Below are 12,005 nucleotides of genomic sequence, written 5' to 3' on the forward strand. Positions count from 1 at the left end.
TCGACATGGGTATAGGATATGATCATCCTTGGACATAGCTAACTGACCATCCTTTGTTGAAAACATTGGCATTTGGTTCTTAAAGCATCAATGGAGACTGTAGACTTCTACATAAGATTGTTGCAGCCCTTAAGCTGTTCTAGTTATTCTGTAGGATGTTAATATTACAAGCTTGACAAGTAGTGGAATTCTTGAAGACCCTCTTAGTTAGATACATATATGGAACTTTCCTTTTACAAGTACAAATTATATACATATAGACATACATATATATATATACATATACATATAGGCCTTATCATTCATATAACAACTGCTGGCGAAGTGTTAAAACAGGCCATCCGAGTAAAGTAGAATTTTCGTGTTCCGAAGTTGCTTAGCTAGTTGTGGAATGCTTGTGCCATATATGAACTCTTGTTGTAAAAGAGTTCAAGAAAAAGCAAGGATCAAAAGTATATTAAATGTAGAATCAGTATCGGGTCAGATCAGATCGGACTCTCTTGGCCTTGTTTGCTACGTGCATACATCATTAGCCTGATTCTAAACAGTTCAACTTGCTCATTCTTTTGCAGCCTTATCTTATTCAACATCCTGTTCTGGCCAGTCGGGCCTAAGGTTTCTGGTGGTTGATAGGTCGCTTAACAATGGTGTATATGATTCTCAATCTCTTGAGGTAACTGAAGAAGGGTGTGTTGGAAACAGGTATAAGCTTCACAAACCAAGCAATTGGCCATGAAAATGCTGCAAGTAATATACAAACTCCCCATTGCCATAGTTTCAACTGCTCTGTATCTGCAAACTTCTTCAAGAATTCCACCATAACCACCTGAAGAACGATGGTTACTCCAATAATCCCGAGAAATAATCGGTTCTTAAGAATGCCTTCGAAAACATTTTGCTTCTCCAACTTCCTTGCGTTGAACTCGTTAAAAACTTGGCATAGAACGAAAGTATTGAATATCAGTGTGTCCTTTACCGTCTCAGGCACGTTGACTATTGATTCGCCCCTGAATTGTAAGATCAAGAGAATAGCTATCTGGTATAAGGCTTGAGCTAAGAGATTCCTCCACATGATATTGGTAATTAGGGGTTCGGTTCGACCAACCGGTGGCTTCTCCATGAGTTCATTAGTTGGCCTATCCGTTGCAAGTGCTAGAGCACCTAATGTATCCATGATGAGGTTCACCCATAGCAGTTGAACCGTAGTCAACGGAACCTCACCGGCCGAAACTGCTGCAATGAAGTTGATCACGAGAGCTGCGACATTTACGGTAAGTTGAAATTGAATGAATTTTTGTATGTTATTGTAAACACATCTTCCCCACCTTAAAACTGTGGCAACTGAGCTAAAATTGTCATCTAAGATGACAATGTCCGAGCTCTCCTTGGCTACCTCAGTGCCTTGAATGCCCATTGAAAGTCCGATATCGGCTTCTTTTAGTGCAGGAGCATCATTGGTGCCATCCCCTGTGACCGCGACCACATGACCTTTCTGTTTCAAGCACTGTACCATCAAAAGCTTGTCAAATGGTGAGGACCTTGCCATCACCCGGATCTTTTCTACCTTCTCCATTCTCTCATCAGGTGCGTAATTTCGAAACTCGATCCCTTCAACTACTTCTCCACTTCCTTGCTGGTAATCTGGTCCTAGAATTCCACATTCTGTAGCTATAGCTTTAGCTGTGAAAATGTTGTCTCCAGTAATCATTTTGATGCTCACCCCTGCAGATTGGCAAGCCTGCACGGCTTTCTTGACCCCTGGCCGACATGGATCCTTTAAACCAACTATCCCAAGCAAGGTTAAACCATCTTCTTTTATTCCACGATTCGTCTTTCTGCTTTGATCATCACCATCTTCTGTCTCTCCTTTCAAAACTTGCTTATGAGCAAAAGCAATGCATCGTAGACTACTGGCTGCCATGCTTTGGATTATGGTTTCGATTCTGTCCCTTCCGTCTTCGTTCATCGACCGTATGATCCCATTGCTTTCATAATATTGTGAACACATGGCTACAATCATCTCTGCAGCTCCTTTCCAATGTATGTGTACCATTTCATCAGCCTTTCTCTGAACTGATACCCCGCTACGCTTTTTCTCCGAGTTGAAGGTTTCAACGTGGAGAATGCTGTATTGTTGCTTCAGCTTTTCAATATTCATACCCAAGCCTAGGACAGCCCAAGACAGAATTGCCTTCTCGGTTGGACTGCCTGAAAATTCGGGAAGGGATCCTGAGAGAGGTATGCAGACACTACCAGTTGTGTTCAATCCAACTCCTTGGTAGAATAATTCAAGAACACTTGGGGCAATTTTTTTGGCAAGATCTTCTTCAACGGACTCTTGGCCGAGCCAAAACTGGGTAACTTTCATCTGATTCAATGTCAAGGTGCCAGTTTTGTCCGTACAAATGATTGTAGCCGAGCCCATTGTTTCACAAGCTGAAAGTTTTCGAACCATTGCTTGATCAGCCATCATTCTTTTCATCGAGTAAGCAAGTGTAAGAGTGACAGCCAATGGTAGACCTTCTGGGATAGCCACGACCACGATCGTTACTGCAGCAGCAACAATACGAACAACTGCATTCAAGATATCGTCTACATCGGTCTCACTCCCATGATACTCTGTCTGGCCATTGTCATCTTTCGTATTTCCAGTGAAATAACGAATTAACAAGACTGCAAGAACTAGAAAGGCAACCACAAGACCTACCTTTCCGATGGAAGAGGTCAGTTTGTCAAGTCGAGCTTGTAGCGGCGTTCTCTCGTTTTTATCACTGGTTATTGAACTCATCATTTCACCCCATGCAGTATCCATTCCGACTGATGCTACAAGCATTCGAGCGTATCCATCGACTACCTTAGAACCAGAAGAAAGGAAAGGGTTCCTGCAAGCATCAACCTCCACATGGTCGCTCTCGCCCGTCATGCTTGATTCATCCACTTGCAGTGAATGTCCATCCAAGAACAGTCCATCTGCCGGAATTTGATCTCCGATCTTCAAGAAGACAACGTCTCCAGCAACGAGATCGAATATAGATATTTGTTGCCGACGACCACTTCTAACAACTTCAACTTTGATATTGTTACTAATTTTTGATAACTTATCAAATTGAGTCTCCTGCCTGAAGTTACTAAGTGCAGAGACAACGATGACGAGAAAGACAGCAACGAAGATACTTCCTCCTTCGTACCAACCTTCTTCGGCACCATGTTCTTTGATGCCAAAACCTAGAGATAAAGCAGCACATACAAGGAGAATAAGAATTGTTGTATCCTTGAAAGCTTCCAAGACGAAGTATAATAACCCTTTCGGAGGTGGCTTATGATACTTATTAAAACCGAACATCTCTTGCCTTTTTATAACCTCTTGCTCATCGTCTCGGATTCCATGTTCAGAATTCGTACAAAGAGCATCAACAACGCCATCAACCCCTCTGAGATGGTTAAGAGAAACCAAGTCTTTCTCTTTCACAGTCTTCACAAGTCGTTTTTGGTTGATTTTATGGTCAATATCAAGGGCGACATAATGATCAAACTCGGCGACATAATGATCAAACTGCTGAGAGGTCATAGAAGGGAGTTGGGTATCCCTTTGGGATATGATCTTGTCGGCAAGGGAAAGCATAACACGAGACGAATATATCCTGATGTAGGCAATGCGCCAACGCCGTTGGGCTACGGTGAAGCCGCTGGGGGCGGTGACATTGAGGAGTGAAGTGCTGCAATCATAGAGTTTGCACTCATCACTGCTTGACATGGTTTTGGAGGGTTTACAAATTTAGAAGAGAGTTTCTCTTTTAGATCAAAGAATGAAACCTCCTTCAACTAAAGGGGTATCCGAAAAGAAACACCTGGTCAACAAACCGCCATTAAAGTTGGCTGAGCCTCAGCTAACACTACGGAAGTTATTGGACAATCAGCAGACGTATGTTTACCATACATACATACATACATATATATATGTATATATATTTATATATGTAAAATAAAAAAATCATAGAAATTTTATAACTTAAATGATAAGAAATTATTATTTGATACACAGACGATTGAGTTTTTATTTCTACGAGCTTTGTTGTCATACTATACTGATATTTTTTTCTCAAGCCTTGTTTTCATGGGCTAGGATAAAACTCAAAAGAATTTTAAGAATGAGAATTAAATTATAAATTTTGAAGATCAAAATATAATTTTATTATCCTATTAATTAATGCAATTTTACCATTTTGCCTGTCCATGGCCATGGGTTATTTTTTATGTGCAAGTTATATATATAAGCTCGAGCATAAGTTTTAGAAAACGAAAGGCGATCTAAATGAAGTTAGAATTTCAATTTTAAATATTTTTTGCTATTAAAAAAGTGCCGACATGAATTAAGTTTTTTCAATAATTTATGTCAGAAGAAAATACTATTTTAATAATGTATCATCTACTACTAGATTTTGTAATTTTAATTGTTTAATCATAAATATAGGTGGATGCTATTGAATTATTGGATTTGTAATTTTAATTATTTAAAAATAATATATAAGTATGAAAACATAAAAATATTATCCTAATAATATTTATTATAATTTAAAAGTCGACTTAATTTAAATATAAATACTAGGTTAGATAATAAGTTAATGGGTAAACTATTAAAATAGTCACTTTTGTTTGTCTCACGTTACATTTTAGTCACTTATGTTTGAAATGTTACATTTTAGTCACTTACGTTATCATGTTCTAACATTTTAGTCACTAAACTGTTAATTGTCGTTAACGTGTAACGGAAAGCTGACATGGCATGTTAAATCATCATTTCAAATGAAAATTTTAGGTTAAATTATACAATTGGTCCCTATATTTTTTCATTTTGAGCAATTTAATTTTTTTCTTTTATGTTCTTTTAACTTTTTTTTTCTTTTTTTTTTCCATTCTCTTTGTTTTCCTCCCTTCTTCATTTTTTTAACGTAGTTTTTTTATGTTTTTCATTTGTTAAAAACTAGTCCACAAACTCGCATCACTCGAAAAAATTAAATTGTTCAAAAAAATAAAAGTATAGGAATTAGTTCTAACAAATGGAAAACATAGAAAAACTGGGTTAAAAGAAATGGAGGAGGGAGGAAAACAGAGTGAGAGAGAAACAGAAGAGAATGGAAAAATAAAAAGAAAAGTTAAAAGAACATAAAAGAAAAAATTAAATTGCTCAAAACGAAACAATATGGGGACCGATTGTATAAATTAACCTAAATTTTTTATTTGAAATGATTATTTAACATGCCACATCAGTTTACCTTTACACCGTTAACGAAAATTAACGGTTCAGTGACTGAAATGTTACAAGGCAATAACATAAGTGATTAAAACGTAATATTTCAAACATAAGTGACTAAAGTGTAATATGAGGTAACAAAATTGACTATTTTAATAATTTTACCCTAAGTTAGATGGGAAACTCGGCTCTCACGCTGAGTTGACTCTTCAAAGTTCAAATGCCTTTAATTACGACGTTCAACTATGCAACTTTTGTGTAGCTTCCGAGGTTTAATTGCTTTATACGTAATGCTCCCACAAGTTGCCTACAAAATTTTATTAGATTTGAATTTTAGATAAGATTTTTATAATTTGGATAAGTACGGCTATTTTACAATTTTTTTAATATATTTACTATTTATAAAACTCAACTATGGCAACTGAGTAGGGCAGGTGGTAACTGTAATTATCCTTCAATTCTTCAGAACTACTAGGGGCGGAGAAATTTCAAGAATGCAATAATGGCAGTAGGATGGATGTGGTACGGGAAAGACTATAACGACTTTTGATAAATTGCATATGATTAATCTTGCCATTGTGGTATTGGATCATTGACCTATGGTTTTATATACCCACGCTAAAAATATATGTCATCTTGATATGACTAAACTCTATGGCCCTGCCCTAAGCTGTAAACTAAAAATCACCAAAGATAGATTTATGGAAGGGAATAAATCTACCTTTGGTAACTTGAAATAGAGTTGCCTTCAACTTGAACACAATCTACAAATGGCTCAGGACTTACAAGACCGGCCCCCTCAAGCAAGAATAACTTTATTGGTTTGAAAAATCCTGTTCTGGTTGGATTGTTCATGGAGAAAGAAATGCTAAGTTCTTTCATTCTTTTACTTCAAAGACACGTGCATTTAATACTATTCTACAACTCAATTTGAATTGGGTTCCTAGATTGAAGAGCAAGTAGACTTACGCATAATGGCAGTTCAACATTTTCAGATCAGATCTTTGATCTGAGAAATCTGCTCAGAATCTTAACATTCCTACTCTTATAGTTACTATGGAAAATCAAAATGAGAACCAGAATAATGATTTATGAAATTGAGTATACATGATGATGAATATGTTCTTTGTATTTATGAGATATGGAAAATGGTGATGAAATGTATTATCTAAAGTTGAGATTGCAAATGGAATATGCAAGGGAAGTGTTATATCTTGTACTAGTCATTTCCATTAGATTTGGTTAATGTAATCAAGAAATGGTAAAAGTTAATATGACAAATTGCATAACATCATTAATCATTAATTCATGCATTTGAATCACTTATATTTTAATGTTCAGATTATAGAAATATTACTGAGCTATACTCAACGTACGATTTTTTTTTCTATGCGTAGGTTAAGTATTTTTTGATTCGATCGTCAACTTTAGCATCCAACGACAATCCAAGACTCAAGAGTTGGTGATAATTTTTGGTTACCTAGAAGAGTTTTGTGGTTGTATATGTTATGTTTTGGATGAATTTAGCATTTTTAATGTTATGCGAATATGTATATAACTATAAGTTTGATAATGATCTTGGTATTTGGTAATATTTGTTGATGGTATAGGTATGTATGTTATAATGCTTATGTGGTGATAAAATAATGCTAGGTTTGAATGGATTTGGTAAGGTTTTGTGCATGTTTGAATGGTTGATTGGGATCATTATTATAAGGTGTTATAAATGGTTAAATGAAGTATGTCATGTTAATTTTTTTGAGGTGTCCTGAAGGGCCCATTGGATTGTTTTGAATATGGTATTATGTTTGAAATTGAACTGTTGGATTGAGGTGCCAATTGTGACATATTAGTTAAGCACTTAGGTTGGCTGACATAAATGATGTTTTTGGTATAATATTGATGCTTTTGACCTAGTTGAAACTTGGTATAAAGTGTTGCTTATGGTATAAGTGACTAGGGTTAAAAAGCTTGTTTTGTAAGGTATCTACAAGTAAACACGGCCTGATACACGATCGTGTGCCATACACAAGCATATGGCAAGGTCGTGTGGTCTGCACATTTAGGGTGATTTTGGGTGCACACAACCACAATTTGTTACACGGCCAGACGATACGACCGTATGACATCTTTTGAATATTTACACTTTTGACCCACATGGCATCAGTGAGTTACACGGTTTCTTCGCACAGCCGTGTGACTCTAACTCCACACGACATCAGGCTGTTACACAACTTGCCCATACGGTCGTGTGTCCCATCCGACACGGCCGTGTGACTCATTATATAAAATATTTGATACATTTAATAATTTATATCATTATATAAAATTTTGAAAAAATTGATGTCATCCTCAATTGAGTCTTAATTCAGTTGTGAAATTGCTAAACTAAGTTTTTATAAAGCAGTAAATGTAATTTTGAGGGTATTTTGTTTTATATATATCAATTTTTTTATAAATCTATGCCATTATAGTAATTCCTCCAAAACTCTAAAATTGAAGAATATTATTCAAATATACATGTTTAAACTTATATTATTTAGATTAGTGAATTAACAACAATATAATTTAAATAAAAATTAATCAAAATAATTATAATTTATTTTTTATACCATACAAATTTAAACTCATGCACATTACACTACCACACAAGTGAACCTATAGATTGAACTCTAGTTTTAGCTATGAATAAACTCATTTCAGCCAATAAACCTACTACTTGAGTTCATAATTTATTAATAAAGTAGTAAACTTTTAATTTCAATAAAACGAAATTATCCATCAAAGTGCCACAAAGAGCGAAAACTTTTTTAAATTAAATTTGAACTTACATTTTATTCTCGTATTACGATATAAATATAAACAAAATAAAATAATATGAATAAATACATGAATATATCAAAACATAAATGGTCAAGCATACCAAAATCTCATTGCTCTTATCTTTTCTTTCTACAAGGTTCAAAACTCGGATCATGTTGGAATAAGTTTCATCTATAAATTTTGAGTTTGATTTAAAATAAAATAAAATTCTTCAAGTTTTAAATTTGACTATTTATGTTTAAGTTCTAATCAAAATTTTTATTGTACATAAATATTTCTAACTTCTATCTATCACATCGTCTATACCTTATTATAGGCCACTTTATCCATAGTATACCAAATAAATCTCTCCGATTTTTTCCATATTCTTCTCCTACGGGAGTTCTCGTTTTCGGGACCTCATGAACACTATGGAGTACTCATTTTCTTGAAGAAGCTACAAGTTTTAATCCGTTTTTCACTATTCTTCCAAGACCACTCGACTTTATGAGATGAATTGTTTTCAAACTTCCAATCTAAACTTGCATCTCAACAATCATCAATTAAGTTTGCGAGCTGTTTGAACTAAGGGATAGGATACCCGATTTCACTTCTACATCTCAACAATCATCAAGTCGGATTCAATTTTTTTTAATGAAATATGAATAATTTTACTCAACAAAATTATAATATTTACACCTTCGATACCATGTTTTCAAAATTAAATCAATAAACGAAATAATCAAATCATCAATTTTCGATCTAACCAATTTATCCAGTTAAATTAAATCAATTATTAAAAATATATTAAAAAAAAAACCAATGCAGCTTTTCATTTTGGTTGCGATTAACGTGGCGGTAAAGTTTGACTCAAACGAGACGCCCATGCAATTGAAAATACTAACTAAAGAGAAGTTTCGCTGCACTTTCTGGGTCCTCATAGCACTTCCAAATTTTAGGTCTAATTATGACTCCACTCTCTATACTCTTTACACTTTTGAAATTTAGTCTCTTTCTTTCTAATTACTGAAATATAATCCTTTTATTCTTATCTTTTAAAATTTGGATTTCTCAATTCAACTATAATTTTAAAAACTAAACTTCTAATATTAAAATGCAACATACTCGCTATTCGGATATTCAATTGGGTCCTGACCCGTAGTCTACAAGAGTTGCTCTTCGAGTTCGCAAGTGAGCTGTTTGCATCCTTATATGAGATTGCACGATATAGGTCCGCACCATCATGCAGACAAACTTTCATCTAAAAAACACGTGTTAACCCTAGAATAGGGTATATACATATTGACATACATAAAGACCTACCTACAACGTTTCATCTATAAACAATAACCGTATCATTTAAATAAAGAATTTAATGCTTTTTACTCACAAATAAAAACTCCAAATTTTAAATGTGGGTACAATAAAATCATTTATTGATATAAATGTTAATTAATTAATTAATTAATCAATCGCTATCGCCTGCAATTTCGTCGAAATTTCCACATTCAATTCGAGTTACGACACCCTCTCACGTATCCACCGATTATAAATGGTTGGGATTGAGATACTTTCCTCTTACGCACGCAGTGCTATAAAATAATACAAATTAAAGTTAATAAATTTCAACATATGAATTAATGATATGCTTTACCAGATATGCTTTCCAGCAAATTTATGAATAAATTTATTAAAAACTCATATAAAAACTAAATATAATTTTTTTGAAATAGTAAAAGTGTCTTGGGTTCAAACATCATTCCATGTATGTTTTTTATATTTATCAAGTTATAAAAGATATAAATACCCTCAAAATAATATTTGTTATTTTATAAAATAAATGATTTTTTGATAAATTCATAATCGAGTCAAGAATCTGATTTATGGGTGATATCAACTCAGTCAAATACATTATAATAATAAGTATAGGTGGAATTTCATGTAATCGTATTCTAGATCATAATTGTGTCGACATAGTTTATGATACAATAAATTTCGTGTTACAAACTTGTAATTATGTAAAGCACACATAACCTGCTTAAGGCGTGGTTAAAACGCAATTAGTTACCTCAAATGATGTTTTACTTAAATAGATTATAGATTTAAGTGTTATTAAAAAAATAATTTTTAAATTTTTAGTACTGAATTTATATTAGAAAATTGTTTGGTATATTAATAAATGAGTTTTTTTATAATGAGACCTGTGTCATACATGTGCCAAGACCCAAGGCTGAAAGATGGTCACCCTCGCTTATAAATATTTGTCTTTAGCTTTCGAAAAACCCTTTATGTCTCTCCTAATATTTCTTTCCAGGGAAAGAGTACACCCTAGACTTGCAACTCCATCTCTCACAACTCTCGCCATGTCTCCACCATGTGAACAGTCATCTTTTTCGCCATCTCAATTCTCCCATCAATAATTTGGTGTAGTGAATGTGAATTGCCATGGCTTTTCCTAATGACAATATCCTCGAGAAGCCAACAGCCTCCACCCATCCTTCTACTCAACATGTTGGTTAGACTAATAACCCACAAACATCACACCTTTACAAACCATATGTCGATGACTATGATAGATGGTTTCACCAACATCTTGGATATACTACCACCACCATTGAATTTCCCCGTCCACTAAATATTCTCCCAATTCCTACATTCGAAGAAAAAGTCGCCCAAAATCCCCTCTCATTTTGACAACAATTTCTAAAATACAAAGCAAATTAGGGCTCTAAGGGATCAAATGCTCTAGCAAAATTTGAGGCATGAACAAAAATGTCGGTATTATCAAGATCGACTTCACCAGAATAATGAGGCAATAAGGGAACTTAGGGAAAGTCAATCAAGATCCTCATCCTCCACCTCAATAGGTTAAAATTGCTTCATCCCTTAACGCCCAGGTTCAGGGGCGCAATCCCCACCCAAAATATCAACCGGGGCAAGTTCACTCCCAGTAACAACAAGTGTAGCATGATGAAATGGAGGCTTTAAGATGTGATATTCAATCTTTAAAAACATGATGTTGAAGATATGGAATGGGTTTATTGTTTGAATAATCCTCTAACACTTGTGATTACAAAAGGGTTGATATCTTTACCACTTTTAAATTCCCCCGAGGAAATTTACGAGGGGAATAAGGATCTAATATCTCATTTAATGCATTACAATGATTATATGAACATTCTGGGAGCCTCTGATACTTGTAAATGTAGAGCTTTTCCAACTACCCTCTCTTTTTGAGAGCTCAATCCATAACTTTGAATAATTGCATCACCAATTCAGAAAATTTCAAACACACATAAATATCATGAATACACCCATGAGTATTTTCATATGGCAACCCTCAATACTAGGGACTTGACAAATCAATGGGTTGTAGATGCCTTCATGACAAGAGTAGCTCAATAGCATTTGAAATAATCTCTCATGGAAAACATGCCTCAAAACTTTAGCATTTTATATGATAAAGCAGGAAAAATTACAGAAACAAAGAAATGGAAGAATCCAATACGGAATATAGACCAAGGTTTTCAACCTAATCATGTCCGCAAAAATTAAATCCTCTTACTCCCAAGCAAAGAACCAGTAGAGGTCAACATAGAACGCATCTTAGCTTAAGGGTAAACTTGGGGGACGGGGAACATTCACGCTCCCCCAATTCACTAGTTATAATCCCTTGTGTAACATCTTATACCCGACCCAATTGTCGAGTCTGAGTTATAAGGTGTCACATTCGTTGCTGAAGCAACTACAATTAAACACAGTCAATTTATACTATTTAATGCTTAAATACAACCAAAACATACATTTAATACAATATACAATCATTTTTGAGTCTTACACAAGCTAATGAAAGCTCTAATAGTAACCCGAGGTCATAGAATGGCCAAATTGTAGAAGTTCCAAAATAAAGGGTTTACGTCGTGACATCGCCAAATAGTTTGTCATGTCAAGA

At 34.5% G+C, this 12,005-nt stretch overlaps 1 protein-coding gene across 1 annotated transcript; it reads right to left on the bottom strand.

The window, feature by feature from the left end:
* Window positions 1-105: 105 nt before the first annotated feature.
* On the bottom strand, window positions 106-3,970 carry LOC105790481 (calcium-transporting ATPase 12, plasma membrane-type). Its single transcript, XM_012618104.2, has one exon. The coding sequence runs from the start codon at window positions 3,752-3,754 to the stop codon at window positions 611-613; it is 3,144 nt and encodes a 1,047-aa protein (XP_012473558.1). The 5' UTR covers window positions 3,755-3,970; the 3' UTR covers window positions 106-610.
* Between the last annotated feature and the right edge of the window lie 8,035 nt (window positions 3,971-12,005).

This window comes from Gossypium raimondii, chromosome 8, assembly GCF_025698545.1.
Source record: "Gossypium raimondii isolate GPD5lz chromosome 8, ASM2569854v1, whole genome shotgun sequence".
Classification (NCBI taxonomy): domain Eukaryota; kingdom Viridiplantae; phylum Streptophyta; class Magnoliopsida; order Malvales; family Malvaceae; genus Gossypium; species Gossypium raimondii.

What these genes read in the sequence shown, in the direction of transcription:
- LOC105790481 (XM_012618104.2), bottom strand. Translation starts at nt 3,754, where the DNA reads ATGTCAAGCAGTGATGAGTGCAAACTCTATGATTGCAGCACTTCACTC.